Source organism: Apteryx mantelli, chromosome 8 (genome assembly GCF_036417845.1).
Source record: "Apteryx mantelli isolate bAptMan1 chromosome 8, bAptMan1.hap1, whole genome shotgun sequence".
NCBI classification, from domain to species: Eukaryota; Metazoa; Chordata; class Aves; order Apterygiformes; family Apterygidae; genus Apteryx; species Apteryx mantelli.
This window is the reverse complement of record NC_089985.1, coordinates 11,279,619-11,296,761: the sequence shown is the minus strand read 5'-3', so window position 1 is coordinate 11,296,761 and position 17,143 is coordinate 11,279,619. Positions and strand designations below refer to the sequence as shown.

Genomic DNA, 17,143 nt, shown 5'->3' with positions numbered 1-17,143 from the left:
CCTAGAATTTTAGCTATTCAAATTGTTTTCCAGGATAATATCCATACTAACTAGCATCTCCTAGAATTCTGATAGGCTGCTAAAAAAGTCTACATACAAAAACCTACATATAAAGGAGACGAGATTTTTCTTTGCAGTGAGTAAAATCTACAGAATGTTACAACAGCAGGTAAAACAGATACTATTGTCTCCTAAAATTTCTCTATGCATTTTCCTTCTACAAAAGTGATCAAGTAAAATGCTAGAATACCATGAAGCCAGTCATTTTGTATTTTTAATTCCCTTGCCCTTTTCAGAGATTTTTTTTTGCACCAAGTCTCTGAACTGAAGATAAACTTAAGTTCTCTCATTAGAGAAAACTGAGTTTTACAATCTGTTTTTCACTCTGTATTTTAAACAAGGTAAGCACACTGTTTACATGTTAAGGATCTAAAACTTAACATTATTAAAAGTGCTACGCTCTATTAACTAAAACAAACAGTGTTAAGTTCCCAATTTCAGGACATGAAAAAGTACCTGTGGCATTAAACTGGAACCCTCAAGAAAGCAGTGACTATTTGAAAAATGAAGCTTTCTTGTAGTTTATCCCAAAGACAGAGAAAAGGTTGTAGCCCTAACTACCCCACAGTTCTTTCCAAATACGTAAGAAAAGGTGATTCTGTACTGATAGTCCTCCTGAATTACCGGAGTTTTTATCCTTCTTCCTCTGAAGGCCATCTAGATGGATCGCCACTCTTGGCATGTTAATTGTCAGCTGACAGCATCAAGAGAATAAAGATGTCGGACTGTTCTTCCCAGCTACTAGCAGATCTGGCTGCTAGTTTAAGACTAGCAGTAGATGAAAAGTAAAGATCATGCTGAAAGTTAGCAGGTTTTTTTTTTTCCTTTGTGACAAATATTTCTCAAGTGATCCATGAAACCTCAGAAAGGACAAAACTCTTGCAGAACTTCACAAGTACGAATAGTTTGTGTGCAGATACTAATTCTCTTTGCCAGTTTTTGAATAACAGCATGTCTGGTGCTATTTCTAAATATTAAAATTACCTAAAAGATGTCATTTAAGATAATAACCGGAAGCAAGTTCAACATCAATTACACAATCTTCCTTTAACATACCAGACCTACAAAATAGGGTAAATCAATACATTAAATTTCCTTAAATGAAATTCTGAACATATCAGAGAATCACTCTGTGGAAAATATATGGTTTGCCAGCTGGAGAGAGAGCTCATCATTAGTACAGAAGCTGTGGTGCCTAATAGTACAATCTTCAAAGATTTGCAGTATTTTGCTTTGCAAATGCCTTTGTAATTTGAAATTTTCAAGCCAACCCAAACACTTAGCATCTAAGTTTTTAGTCTCAAAGCAGTTATTAATTTCATATGTGCTTTTTAATCTCCCGTGTTTCAGATGATCCCTTTATGCGCAGAGACTGGAACGATCAACTGGCTAATCTGCAGGTCTCACCTGCTGAGGGATATTTCTTGTTTGCTCACTTGGTGCTTTCTATTCCCTGGAAAAGTGAGCCGGCAATTTAACAGAAAGGTAAAGATTCAGATGCCTGCTTCTCTAAGACAGGTATAAATAAGGTGAAGAATAGTTACGATACAAAGATAAAAGTTTCAGAAGCCAGTAAGACATCTGGAACATGGCAACCATTCTCTTTCTTATGGTCAAAACAAGGGTGGATGAAAGGCAGAAATACCTTGCAGACTTTCTGGAATACCTGCCGCCTTTCAGATGGCAACGAGTTCCATGATTTTGTACATGATGTTATCACTTTCTATAGACAAACACTAAACATTGTCTACCCTTAGGCAAAATCGACAGATTAAATATCATTAAGAAACTAGATTACCAACAATACACGGTCAGGCTTGTCTGTGTTTTGCCCTTCCCCAGTACTAACAGATTCTTCAATTCTTGTGTTCAGTTACACATCAGTTCCAATGAGTCGAGCAGGTCATATATTTGGAACTCATTATGGATGCCAATACTACCATAATGACCTCAATGCAAAAGGCAACTTTTTCTTCTTCCTTCGCCAGCTATTTGATTTCACCAGAACATCTGGATCTTCATGGTTGACTGGATCTTGGGGAAGAGAGTCCAGTTGTAATAAAATTCGAGAGAAAGGCTAAAATAAATGGATTCAAAGGAGTACAACTCCTCAAAAGCAATGTCAAATGAATTAGCCCAGAAGACCACAGCAGAAGAATTAACTAAATGACCATAAAACTAATCACTACACAAAGACTAACTAACAAGGAAATCAGCAGTCAGTTAAAAGAAGCGTTAACAGAAAAGAAGAAGGTTCCAAAGCTCAAACTATAAAAAGAGAAGGATTAAAGCAACACGACTAAAGATGCAGATCCTTTTATAACCTTGGGGTAGGTCAGAACCACAAGGTAGCACGCATACTGCCTTAATATTTACTACACTCTAGAGGGTTCCAGTTGAACACCAAGGGTACACATTCATCCTCAACAGCAGGGGCATTTCCACAGAAAACATCCAAAACCACACCTAGCCTCTATAAGGCAGGAAAGTCGGGGGAGTGAGGAGGAAGCAGCAGCACTCAGATTACACCGCCATCATTTTCAAAGTTCAGCTACTTCTCTGGTGCTAATGCCACGTTTTATCCACCCATTCCAAAAGGTTAGGAAAAGAGACCACAGAACAAGGATGGCCAAATTGCGGAGCTAAATGTATTAACCTGGTGCTCTAGCCTTTATTTATACTGCATATATACCCAAGGTATACTGACTTTAAGCCCAAACTAGACAGTTTCAGCAGCTACTCCGAGGTAGCAATGAGACAGCGGGAACAAAGTGAACTGTCTGTCTGTTACTCAAAGCGCAGTAGCAATAATAAGAGATCAATCCGGAAACAGTGAAGAAAGTTGGTCAAAAATGTTTGCTGACGAGGAACCTTTTGACTTTTTAGGACTGAACGGAGCATGCTCTATCAAAGAGTCTATCACTTGAGAAAGGTACAGTTACCTGACCAATTGGTTGTAGATATACAGCTGGAATTTGGGGTGGAGGTTGGGAAAACAGACACTGAGAGAGGCCCAGTGGTGAGACGTAAAGACAGAGAAGAAGTAGTGAACAGGAGAGCAGTGTCTACAAAATAAGGAGGAAGAGTTTAAAACCAAGATAGCAAAAAAGACAGAAAGAACGAGAAAAGGATAGCATCTAGCAAAGAACTTTAAAATTAATTGCGTTTAACATTGTATAGTTATTACCTAACATCTGAAGCAGAGAAACTATATATTGTTATGCAGAAGGCAACAGAACATATACATTTATGCATAAGCTACTAAACTTTATTTTCCTGTTAATTAAAGGCATGCCACTTTCAAACTGTTATAATTTTTCCTTAAATCTTGGAAGGAGTTTTACTACTTTGATGCAAACTTCCACATGCACTTGTTAGCAGATCTCAACCTGATCTTTTTGCAGCTCCTGCTATTCCAGCCCTCAGTAGAGAATATTAGCAGCATTAAATAGCATGCTGATTTTGTGTTATGAACGACTGTTAGTCTGGAACCCTAAACACATTTTCATTCACCAGGCCACACCTGAATCAAATTATTTCCCCAAAGGTAAGCTCCACCGAAAGGGCAAAAAAAAAAAGATTAAATAATTTGCTTGTAAAAAAGTGAGCAATTCCAGGGAAAGTCCAAGATACAGCGGACTTCTGGCCACTATTTGCTTTTGCGCCTACATGCGGACTCGGTCTTGGAATTGTCGCACATTGTCTCTTTCATTTGAAGTATGAACTGCAGAAAGGTAACATTAAAAAAAAAAATCTACATAAACTTACAGTTGTGCTTAAAGCGGTAATTCCTAATGAATGACTGTTTTAAGCTAATTCTTACTGAATGGCCGTATTTAAAGAAAAATACCATGCTCCATAAAGCTCTATATCATGAAGCATAAAGAAAAGCGAAAGAAAATGAGCATTTAATCAGTTCCCCTATTGCAAAGATTATCATTAAAGCTGCATATGCACAAGAAACAAGGGGAAAGGGATTAATTCTCTTTGACAGAGCATGCTACTGTTCACATGCAGGCTATGAAGATTCACAGATTAAAACTCTTTCATTCCCCTTTTAGCAGAAGAGAAATATTAAAGCTGTCTCATAGGTAAGGATGCCCAAGGATTTTCCCTTTGCTATGGAGTACAGCAAATCTAGCATAGCAGGGTTTCTCAGTACCTTTCTCCTAGCTTACTTGTACTTCTCTTGTCATTCAGCTTCTGTCCTTTTGCAGTATAGCGCAATCTGATCTTGTTTTACCTTCAAATAGATAGCTTTCTATTCTTACATCTCAAATCAACGTCTTACTCTATTTCATTATTCTTGTGTCTTACAAATAAGGACATAAAAAGATACCAAGTCGGCACTGTTTTAAAATCAATAATCACTCCTACTATTACCAAAAAAATCTGCAAAAATGTGTGCAAAAGCAATGCAACCAGAAAGATCAAGTTCCAGAGAATCATTTATGTTTAAACGAAGCACTGTTTCCTTCGAACATAAACATCAACACAAGGCAAAGCCATAAAAACAAAATGAAAATATTTGCGCACATACATTAAATGACACACAAGTATAATTTCTATTTGTTACTGCTCAAAGCAGCTGTTTTTGAGAATCCTTTTCAAAAGGTGGATAGCAGGATTGTAGGAAGATGAGCAATTATTTCGGATAAGTGATTAAAATAACTTTAAGGACAGAGCATACTTTCTATCTGCTACTATCCCTTGCAATAGTAAGAACAATTATTTACTAATATGGAAGTCTTTCTGGAAACACAGTTATTGCTTAGGAATGAAGGAATACTGAAAAAATAAGATTTCAAAAACAATGTTGACAAAAACACTACTTGATAAAAAGTGGCAAAGAGAGTCTTGAATATAAAAGTATATTGGTTATCTCTTCCAATTCCTATAAAGCTACTGCTTAAATTAATATACTTATCTCAAAATTCATAAGCTTCAACTTGGTTTGGTATCACTATCTATCATTGTTTGTTACTTTGTACGTTGACTCTCCAATTGTAAAAATAAGATAGAGACCCTTTTTTTAACAAATAAACAGAATCAGAAGAAAAACATTTTCTTGACACTCTGGAAGCCAACACAGGCTACAGACAGAGCAGATTCTTTCTAAGTCCCCATTTTAAGCCATTGACTAGCATCAGAACATACTTAGAGAAAGAGTTTGCTGCTATAAAGATGAGCTGGTTTCCACATGCCTAACCTGAAATGCCCAGGGTTTACTTTTGGAGACATGATGCTTCAGAAACTTTAAATGCCATTGGTCATTTTGGCTATTCAGTCCCCTGAACCCTACCAGAAGAGTCAGAATAAAAAAGCATCCCATGTTCAACACAGGCTTGAAAAGGCAAAGACCATGTAACTAGGAACAGGTTTTTACCTCCCTCACCACCACTATTTACATCAGGCCTCACTTGTTATTTACTGTTTTTTAATCTTTATCAAATCTGGGTATATGCAGTTACGGGAAAGGTGCTTCCCAATAGACTACAAGGAACTAGGATGTTAAGGAGTCACCGATAGCTTGCCTTTGCAAACTGTAATGCTTGTTTTTTGATGTTATCTCCAACTTTAAGAGTCAAGAAAAAAAACATTACAAAGATCATCTACATGGACAAATATGTAGTGACCTAACTTAGTAACAAGTTAAAAAAAATTTTTAAGCTAAAACTATTTCTTGAGGTAACTGGTGTAGGTCAGACTTCTACTGAGCTAGTCTCAAATAAAAACTTCAAGTTTCCAAACTATTGAGCACATGCTGGTGAAGCACTTGCAATGTTCAAAGTGGACAACGCAACTTCTACACAGAAAAGATGCAGAAACAATTTCTTCAGTTCAAAACAATTTAACAGGTGAAATCAACAGATTCAATCTTAGTTTTCAGACCCAGGAGCTGGATGTATACTTGATTATTTCCTTTGAAGAGAAAGAGCTGTTCTCAATTTTTTCCAATCTGTGGACCACGCAGGAGGAAAGGAAAGGAAAGGTCTTATTAACTGTCTGTCCTCAGTCACCCACATACCACCTCTGTTCATTACCAAAATACTTACAGAACTCATCTCTAGCTGATTTTAAGGCAATTAGAATTGAAATTCAGCAGCTGGACACAAGGCAGAGCTCATGTGCCCAACAAGCTCTCTGACTTTCTGTGAATCAGATCTCAAAATCAGTTACTAGTTTTCCCACATGACTATAGCTATTAATAACTTATGCTTCAATCCAAGATAGAAATAGGCACTGTAATTCCAGAGTTTCACTCTATTTTTCTCCTTTAAAATAAAAGGGAAAAGAGTAGATACAAAGTACAGACACCACTTTGACTGTCTGACTTCAGGTCTCTGATTGTAAGAGGCTCTCTGATAAGATGTACCATCAAGCTGAACTCCACTCAAGTCCTTGTATGCACAAATGTCAATCTTTTAAATTGAAGTGCTTTTATGGAATCTATGAAGTCCAGAGAACATTAAAATCAGTCTTCCAGAATAAAGTCTTGAGCATGTATCACTTCAAAGAATGGACCACACAGCGTGCCAGCTAACAAGGTTTGAATCTCAGTATTCATGCAAAAATGGTAGCCATTAAAATATTATCTTCAAAAAATGAATATAGTTCTTTTAATGCTGCTAACCAGCTCTTTTTCAGGCAAGTCAGATTTGAGAGTTACTTACATGCCCAGTGTAGATCAAAGTATATATATGTGATACAAATAACACTAATCTTTCTGATGGCCATTTCAGCATAGATGCTGGCAAAACTAACTTGTTCTATTAAAATAGTAAATAATTTTTGTAAAAGAAAAAAGAATTAGTTACTTTTCATCCATTCTGCTGCGCATTTTTTTAAGCTTCTGCATGATGCTACTAGTCTCACTGCTGGAGACTGAGATTGGGGAAGGACTGCGTGTTTCTGCATCTGTTGGAAGCGGGCTAGAAGCATTGCTCTGTTTGATGTCGTCTTCACTGTGAAGTTCCTGCAATAAATGTTAAAAAACAAGTAAATCCAACATTATGAGTAAAAACAGTTATTATTCTACCATCTTTTTTAAAAATTGTGTTAATTTATCCCACTTTTCCACAGATTATATCAAATAATACTTCAGATAAGTCTGTCCACCTGCAGATCTCTGATGAACTAACTTCATACTCCAACTCCTTTTTTATTTTTAGTTCACCCTTTCTTTCCTCCCTAATTTAAGTTCTCCACACATTGTATCCAGAAAAAAAAAGAAAAAAAGAAAAAAAAAAGCAGTTTACCTGAGTAGGAAACCAATCCTTTATATATTTCTATTATTAAACTTTTGTATCCTCAACATTTTGTAAGGAGACAGCCAGTTCCCAAAATCCTATCTTGTAAAGCAGATGTGAGAAACTTAGTGTAATGACACTAAATCACACACATCAAAGCAGCAAGCTTTGTTTTTTTTTTAGAACTTATGTTTTAGTTCTCTAGGGTCTAACAGGGCCATACTTAAAATGAGTTAAAGCATTCTTTCCTGAACAACCCTCTTCCACCCACTTAGGTAGCAAGTATGTTCCAACTTTTCATGACAAAGCAAATCAAATGGTCCTGCCTTTGGAATGGAAAACAATTCATTACTGTAAGTATGTAGACTTTTCAATGATATCTTTATTCAGGAAGCATAACATCTGTTAGTTGTCCATGATGTAGTAACTCCCTATTAATAAATACCCCAGTCCTATATATTCTTTCAGTTGAGTGTTATTATATCAAGTATTCTGAAGATCACCTGAAAGGTTTAGTCTACCAATATTAAACCAGAGAAACAAGGAGAGAAAAAACCCACACAGGCAACATGTTTTGGATTGTTAGTCACATTTAACAAATAAATTCCATAACAAACTTGGAGAATCTCCTTTTGTGATTCTTTAATAGTCTTCATTCTCAAGGGAGAACGAATCAAACTTTACGAAAATCAGAGCCTGAAAGAGCTGATCGTCCAGAAAACCGATACACCCAAAGTCACTAGTTAAGTTCTACAATTAACAAACACTATCTACTGCCTGGTTAAAATAAAACATCCATTCTAAGTCTTTTCCAAGCATATTTCCTTGAACAATGCTCTAAAGAGATTAAACAGATAAAATTGCTGAAATGCAGAGGATCAGAGAGTTTGAGGAAAACCAAATTGATAGTTCAGTGATAGGTTCAGTCTAGTAGCTTTATGTTCCTATAAACACTGAAGTCAAATACTAGCTGCACAGCCAAAGAGGGAAGATTCCCACTTTTATACTGACACTTACCAGCTTGTTTTCTCCTGCAGACTTTAATTTTTCCTGCAGTTTCATTGTAGTCTGACGAATTCTTTCTATTTCTGCCTGCTGTTTAAGAATCAGCTGTCTCTCCTTCCGAGCAGCCTTGTTGGCCTCCTGAAGACGCTTAATTTCTGCCTTTTATGTAGAGATTAAGCAAAATAACTGTAGTGACAAACAGCTCAAGGACACATTTTAAGCCTGCCACTGTCTGTGCTGCAGGATTTGTTACTTCATCACATAATTTCAGTAATTTTAGTCTGCAACTTCAGCAGCAGAGACAGAAGATCAGTTAATACATCTGAGCTTCACCAGTGACACTACTGATATAAAAGGCTCCATTAAAACAATGTGTTAATACTGCTGAAATATAAATAAAACATATTAGAAAGAAATACTGCTAGCTTCCTATCCAAAAAGCCCAGCACAGACTTTTCTCAATACTTTTACAACCTCTGACATATTTAATCACTACACAGTGTTTTCAACAGGATTCTCCTAGAGGGCATTGGTTACCTTTTCCTGCTGTAATCTCAGCAGCAGACCACGCTGTCTTTTTCTTATAGGAGGCATCTTATCATCCTCTCCCTTGTCTCGCAAATGCCTGCAAATAAAATGAGAGAAGGGACTAAATAAGAGGGGGAAAAATAAAAGCCACACCCAAACCATGTACAGCAAGCCTTTTGCTCTTCCAAGTAAAAAGTTTACTTTTCCTCACTTGCAGAAGAGTAAATGCCCACACTTAATCACTGGCATCCTCTGTAGGGGAATATTTTGTATTGTCTATTTCATTTTGTTCAGTCAAAGACATACGGAGTTAAAAGGCCAATGCAGATAATATAAGATCTCACATGAATGGGCAGAAGTTCTGCAAAGGTAGCATGCTCATCATTTGAGAAAGACAAAAGAACGGACGCTTGGGTCACTGCCTCACTATCCTTTGCCAAGCCCACAATGATAAGCAGCTGGAAGAAAATGTCTGGTGGACAGAGGTTCTCTCCTGCACTAAGTGACCAATTTGGGAGAATGGGAAAGTACCATTGAATTAATCGGGCAACTACTATCTAGGAGTGTCACTAGGTACTTCAACTGGAATTTCATACCAAGCATATAGAAGGTTGGAAATAAATCATTAAGGACACCACGTATTCAGGTTCACAAAATTTGGCCTAAGTCAACTAAAATGACCTTGGATAGACACTAAGCAAATAAAGCTCTAATTGGTCAACACTTTTATATGTTCCAGAATTAAGACTTGTAGAATAAATTTAGGAACTACCCTCTCTTTGACTGAAAACGCAAACATCTCATGTTCTACTGTTTCAATGAAATTCAATGAAATTTTCAATGAAATTCTTTATCTAACCATATCTGATGTAAACATCCAAGCACACTTACAAACTAGGTTCTGTTCAAGTGACAATAGTTGTATAGATTATAGGTATCAGAAGACTAGTTCAACTACCGATGCTTAATGGAGGGGAGGGGAGGAAGCAAAATCCATAAAAATAAACAAACAAATGAATAAATAAATAAATAGAATCAAGTAGAGGCACAAGAAAGTGGCCAGTTAGCAACAGTGCATATTCAGAGCTCTCTTACTTCTTCTGGTGTTCCAACCATGCTAGTTCAGCCTTGGTCTTCTCCTTCAAAGCCTTTTCCCGGAGCCGAAGTAGTGAGGACTGATGAGCTGCTCGCATTTCTTCCTCTTTCATGTACTGTCTTACCATCTCCATGGTAAATTTAGAGAAACTATCTTGCTCCCCTGAGAATGGCATGCTTAGCTCCTGGAAGGCAAGACAAACTCGGCATGATTTGATAATATGGGAATTCCAAAGCTTTTTAAAATTATCTACATATATATGTGTGTGTGTATATAAATATATCTATCTATATCTATCTATCTATATATATCTATATATATCTGTATTCGCACACACACTCTCTCTGCCCTGGGCTGCGTGACAGTTTCAGGATGTGCTCTCTGGGTCCGCAAAGAAGAGGCAACCTCTTGCACTTCCTAGCTGTGTGTAGGCATAGCAGGAAAACCTCATCCACCATGCTTTTATAACCTACCTCAAAAGCCATTCCTCTTCTCCAAGAGAAGCCACAAGAGAAGAGGCAGGGGCTTGGATATACTGTTCTATAAGCAGAACTATCTCACTTGCACAACACTGACATGCAGCGTGATTCATACAACTCTACATTTTGAAATACCCAAAGAACCAAAGAGGAAAAAAGAATCCTAAGGCTTGCAAACACAACTAAAAGAATGGCTCACTTCAAGCTCACCAGCTTAAGCATCTCAGGTCAATTTATTTACCTTAACTACAGTCATTCACCCTACCTTGATAGATGACAGAGCTGTTTTTTCCGGGGAGACTTCCTCATCAGAATCATCACGATTACCCCGTTTCTTCTCCAGGTTAATTCTGCGATGACTCTCAGAGGGTAGCAAAGAGCGAAAAGACTTTTCCTCAATTTCATCCTCTGTCATAGACTCATCAAATTTCAGAGAATACTCTGTTGCAATTGAAGCGGAATCTGAGGGAGAAATCAGAGAAGTGGTTTTACTCTCAGGTATGTACCATGAAGGCTGTGTTACTCTGCTTCATCTCAGTAAAGATGCAAAGGGGGAGAGAACGACTAACCTAATGCAGAAAAATGGGAGTTTAGAAAAGAGTGATCTTGAGTTAGAGGACATAATGAAATACCCTTATCTAGCTAACAAAAACATAATGAAATTCTATATACAGGTATAAGCACATTTCCAGGACTGCCAAAACACTTGGCCTTCAGCCTGCATATTCAGTAAATGAACATCTGGCTACAGCTACCACAGCAAAAAGAATAGCCCACAAACTCCATCCCTCTGCATTGCAGAATTTCAAAGGTTCCCATCCCACTGTGCCATTCTCTGCTGCCTCTTAAGAGGCTAGCAGTTCACCTGGGGCTCAGCTTTCTTCACACATATTGCCTCATTTATTTCAGAAACTAATTCTAAAACATGACCTCCTCCTGCCCCCTCTTATCACCTCCAGATTAATCACAGACAAACAATACAGCTAACCTTTTTCATCTGGCAGTGATAAAATACTATCACTCGGCAAGGAATCATCCACAGCAGGACAAGCCTGCTCTTCAATACAGCTACTTGTCTTCTCACGCCGGGAAAGCTTTTTCTCATTCTCCTTAGAAGATGGAACTGAAGGACTCTCTTGGCGGCTGCTGGTACTACTGTTTCACCAAGAAATAACATACATATATGTATATGTATTTTTAATGAGGATAGTACTTTGGACATTTCAAAATATTTAGTTTACATTACTACTGTACATATTGGTGACTAACATCCCTGCAGTAATCAATATCTAAGTTTTGTTGGGGGTTTTGGGGTTCTTTTTTGTTGTTCTTTGCTTTTTTGTTTTTTAAACTGAGAAGCCCCAAACTAGACACTGTACTCCAGATACAGTCTCACGAGCGTTGAATAGAGGGGAATGAGCGCTTCCCTTGACCTGCTCACTACACTCTTGCTAATACAGCCTGGTGAGAAAGCAGGTGTGGAATTCTTAGATTCCTAAGTTATGAAACAGAAAACATCAAATTAAAACAAATACAGCAAATACAAACCTGAAGATATTAACACACAATATACAATTACACAGTGGAATGCAGTGTAGCAAGATTTTATAATTATAAACAAAGCAAATTCTAGTAGGAATATAAACCTTCAAGCTTTAGAACATAAGAACAGCTTCACCTGTAGAAGGTTTAATACCAACTTCGGTTTAATATAGACTTTCCCTCTTTTATTTTTTTTAAAAACCTTAAGGAAATGTCTTGTTATTCCTTCGTAAGTATTTTTAAATTCTATTTCTTATTTATAGCAGAAACAAATTGTGCAATCTAATCTCTTCTTACCTCTGATCATGAATCTTTGATCTTGAGGATTCTGAGTAACTATCAAACACTGGTGAGTATATTTGTTTTGAGTCACCTGTCTCCTCTTTACTCTGTGAAATGGCACCAGACTCAGACTTCCTGAAAAAGGAAAGTGTTTGGGCTGAATCTGCACAGTCTTAGAACGAAGAGTAATAATTACAGTTTTCTTAAGCTTGTATCAGTTTAGTAGAAGAAATAATAGCTAAGTTTCTGAAAAGACCACTTAAGGCCTAGACTAGTTAAATAATCCCACAAAATGTTTAGAGCATATTTTTCTACTCTTTCATATACAGTTTCACAAAACAAATATTTCATGTTTGGGATATACTATTAAGGGCAGGAAGATGCAATCTAAATTCTTCTTAAATGCTCACTTATAATAACACCTTACGATTGTCTTCAAGAAAAGGAGAAGCAAAAACTAACAGATCCTAATTCCCCCTTCCCAAGATGTGAAACACATTAGACAAAACCTGTTTGTATCAGTTCGGGTTCTCAGTTGTTTCATGAACTCTGTATGATGCTGCCGCTGGTGGTCAAACAAGGTTGTCATCGGAGCAGCTGGAGCACTGGCAGTATCTGAGATGTGGGTCCGGGCTAACTCTGTCATCTGAGTACAATAAAAAAACATGAAAGAACACAACGAACTCAACATCATCTAAATATTTCTTGAAAGAGAAAACATAGTCATCCCTCTTGCAGGCAGCTTGCCGATTTATTGAACAGATGCGTAAGACACATGGTTTTTAGACGGTTTATAATTACATACGTGTCAATTTGGAGATAAGAGGTGCATATTGCACTGCATATACTTATTCTTTTATTTTTACAGAGTGGAGCTATCCATGTGAAACTACAGACATGCAATAGACACCACTTATCACACCATTCTGATCAACTTACCTGAATTCTGCTCTCTAGAATGATTTCCACATAGTAAAGCATTCCAGACCTACAAACAACTACAATTTATTTCTAAAAACCTGCCAGAAGCAATGTTTTATTTTTCATTACAATGTGCATCTTGCCCAAAGAGCAAGAAGAATTATTTCCAGGTTTAAAGAAGCAACAGATTGAAGTTCTAATATCATGCAAACTGACAGGACTGAAACTCACAGCATTAAATGAACAGAGAGTCATAAATTTTCCCTCTTTAATATATGGCACTCACTGTGTACCTGACTAGAAACAAGATACAGTACTTTAAAAATCACGGCATATGGTAACACTGTTTTTAGAAGCTTCAGAATTTACTAATTTTGTTCTTGTTCAAATGTCTTTACCTTCAGGAGCAGGGAACTAAGAGTGGTTTCAAAGGTGATGTGGTATAAAGTATTAGCAGCAACAATCTGTTTTCCAAGAACTTACAATATACATGCTGAGCCCTTTTTTTTTTTTTTTTGGTAACACACAATTTTAGAACATATAAAGCAATCATTTTTAATTGGACTGTCTGTATATATCAGTCACTGCTTTTTCTTTCATTAGCGCAACAGCCAACCCTAAGCAAACAAACTTATGTAACAGCATGCTATATTATCCCTTTTGCATAAGATAAACATCTAATTGAAAGCAATGCATAAAATTAATTCCCTTCCTTTATACATAAGAAGTTACAGTGTACATCCGAAAATATAACTTGCACACTGGTGACTAGCATTTCCATTGCTGTATTCCACTTAAATGGGTGCTTGTTCAAATGAATATTGTCCCAGCAATCACTTCTGAAAATGGACGTAAAAGCTACCCTGCTAGCCCATCATTACTGACCAGGTCATTCCAGCGACCTTTCCACAAGCTCCTCTTACTCTCTGACTTCAAACTTAAGTCAAGACAAGAAATTAAAACTCTGCACTGAATAAAAGCTATCTCTGTCTATTCTACCTTGTTTCTTAATTTATTTCTACTCATTTTGACTCCATCAATGACATTTCTTTGTCTTTCTCTATCCAAGTCATCACTATCTCCTATCGACAACCACTGCACATATCTCAAATGCCCGAGTTTCTCTGTTCCATCAACCTAATCCATTCTTGTCTATTCAGGAATGATTTAAACTTTACATATTTGGCAAAGCCCAGAAGTAGTAAATCAGTATTCTACAACCATCATCTATGATAAAAACAGCCTTGTTAACCATTAAAATGGGCCTGTGCATAAGCAGCAAAGAAACATCATTCTGTGTTCATATCCCTCACCCTTCTGCACACCATCTCACAACCTGAATCCATAGTCATTGAGACTGCAAAATGATGACAAAGCAAAAGCATTTTTGGTTATTGTGTTTCTTACCTATGTGTGAAGCCACTGCTATGTGTTGGGAACAGCAAGTATACTTAAAAACTGAAAAAAATTCTGTATACCACAATAAGAATGAAGAGAGACTCTGAAAGAGAATATTTCAAACGCCGGACCAAAGTAAGAGCTCTGCTGAAGAATTTTTCTTTTCTTTTCTTTTTAAAATTTGTTGGTTTTAGCTATTCCCTATCTCACTCCAAAGGAAGCAGATTTGCAGTTTTCCTTTTTTTCCTAGTTAAATTGCATATGAAACAGATGCACTCCATCAGGGATCGATCCTGTAACATTTACAAATTAAACATGCTATGTTTACTATCATCAATCTGTCCCTGAAGAACAAACTTCTGAATGGTTTATTAACTGGAAGAATGTAAGAATAATGAACAGGGATTTAAAGCTGACAACTGATTTCTTTCTAAGCTGCGATGCCAGAAGAGCTCTTTTGACGTTGCATCATTTGTCACGTTGTGAAGGTGAAGAAGCTGCACTGAACAGAAAATAACCTAGAGGAAAAACAGTATTCCAAGTAATACTGAAATCAGAACAGTATCTCCTTTCATACAGGATCTCACCTCACGGATCTGGCGAGCTGCATCCGTAGTGAGAAGTGCAGCTTCCACCTGCTTGGCTGCAATCTTGCATGTGGTCTCTTGCAGTACTTCTACGGCCTCCTGCCGTGACTGAACCAGATGCTGTAGTGACTCTGCATGCACCTATGCAGAAGAAACAGCTAATCAAGCTCTTCAAAATTCTCTAGCGAGTAAGTACAGTTTTATTTCTCACAACCTAGGGAAAAAAAAAAAAGCTTGAAATTTGTTCCCTAAGAGCCTTTTTCAGCTATATGAAACACCTTCACCATTTCCATATGTTCACAGCTTCAGACTAAGAATATTCATAGGCCTATATTTACTTACAGCATTTTGCCTCTTATACACTCCACATTTTTTGAAGGGCAGCATTACCTGAGCTGCCTTCTGCCTTGCCTCTTCCAGCTGTCTCTGACTTTCTAAAGCTTCTTGTTCTGCCTTCATTTTCAAAAGAGCCAAGTCCCGTTCGTGGCGCTGCTGCTGTGCCTACAGATTAAGGAAACAAGTTTTAATGACAGAAGTTAAAGGCAAAAATCCTCTCATCTAATCCACTGCATGCAGCTACCTTTGAAAGAGAGAGATCTGCTCCATTGGTGCCTCTTCTGCTAAAGTCAAGTTTTCAACCTACCTCCCGATTCTCTCCCTTTTTAAGTAGAGTTAACTATGCACATTCCTCATCCTCTTCCACCTCAGTGTGGAAAGAAAGAAGATTTAGGAAATCAATTAATTCTACTTAAACTAGAACAAGCAATCTTGTCAACAGAAGGAAATTTCATCCCAAAATATCTTTTTCACGGAGTAAGACAAAAGATCATGCCTGAACAACTATGCTGCATTGCATCAGGACCCAATACTAGACTTACTAAGTAGTTATGCTTCAGTTTTATTGAGGTACCAGTCAAACCTGTGATTTCAGCTAATGGTGACACACGTTCCTGACCCACTATTTCTTTAATATCAGTGCAAATAAGAAAGATAACATCGGACAGTAATCTTAAAAAATTGACATTATCAGCGATTCTCCAGCATGCTCATTAAGATTGCTTTACATCTCTAACAAAAGTATTAGTTACCCTAATTTGATTAACTTTCTTGCAAAATACAAAACAGGAAGGTTAAGACAAGGAAATATTTTTCCATTACCTTTAAAATCTGAGCCAAAGAAACACTCTCCTGCTGGGCAAGTGATATGCCTCGTACTCGTTCCACATCTGAAAGCTGCCGCACAGACTCCTCAATGGCACTAAGGTAGTTCAGTTCTGCTGATAAACGATGCTGAAGACCAGCAGGGGAGAAGCGCATACATCCTGCGGGGTAAGACTTACTAGTCAGCCTCCGTAGGCTTCAGTGTCCCACATCATGTAATAAAGAGCAAATATATAACTGCTCCAGGATAGTAGAGCTTTAACAAAACCACTCACCACTTGCTGAGGCTGCTCCTGCTCCAGGCCTGCTCATTCCCAGACTCATGTCGGAGAAGGCTAAGTTAGGTTTCAGCCCTGACGCTGTACTTGTGGAGAAGCCAGCAGGTGACTTGGCTCTTTCTGCTGTATTGCCTATAGAATCAAACTGCAACAATTTTTGGGAGCCTGGAGATGGGGAAGAGGTTGGTGTCTTTTGGGATCTTCCCTTGTCTGAGAAGCTGACAGTGAAACCAAAAAAGAAAGGCGTCAATATTCTCTTAAATCCAGGCATTTGATAAGACATTAAAGCAATAATCTAGTTCTGTATATAAACACTAGAACAGATCTATGCAAAAGGCCTGTTCTTTTATGGTTTGCACAGACCCAGTCTGCATTTAAGAAACGGCCTCATGAGATGGGTTTTGTACCTATATCCCAGCTTGGGACTAAGTTGCTAGAGCGTCCTATTTTTCTGCACAGTATTAAATGTAGTTAGCATACACAAAAAATAACAGATTATTTACATGTTCCAATTCAAGGAAAAATATTGTCGTACGTGGCAAAATCTGTGGCAGTA

At 37.4% G+C, this 17,143-nt stretch overlaps 1 protein-coding gene across 4 annotated transcripts in view; it reads right to left on the bottom strand.

Annotated features, from left to right (window-relative positions):
• Nucleotides 1–17,143, bottom strand: part of CEP350 (centrosomal protein 350) — an 80,133-nt gene that overhangs the window by 24,219 nt on the left and 38,771 nt on the right. For all 4 annotated transcript variants that reach the window (XM_067300605.1, XM_067300604.1, XM_067300607.1 and 1 more), the window contains 12 exons: nt 16,585–16,805; nt 16,307–16,470; nt 15,539–15,649; nt 15,149–15,289; nt 12,752–12,888; nt 12,258–12,377; nt 11,407–11,573; nt 10,684–10,880; nt 9,939–10,123; nt 8,853–8,940; nt 8,328–8,474; nt 6,879–7,036 (listed from right to left, as the gene is read on the bottom strand). In XM_067300605.1, the coding sequence (XP_067156706.1) occupies nt 6,879–7,036; nt 8,328–8,474; nt 8,853–8,940; nt 9,939–10,123; nt 10,684–10,880; nt 11,407–11,573; nt 12,258–12,377; nt 12,752–12,888; nt 15,149–15,289; nt 15,539–15,649; nt 16,307–16,470; nt 16,585–16,805 (1,836 nt within the window). The remainder of the gene's footprint in view (nt 1–6,878; nt 7,037–8,327; nt 8,475–8,852; nt 8,941–9,938; nt 10,124–10,683; nt 10,881–11,406; nt 11,574–12,257; nt 12,378–12,751; nt 12,889–15,148; nt 15,290–15,538; nt 15,650–16,306; nt 16,471–16,584; nt 16,806–17,143) is intronic.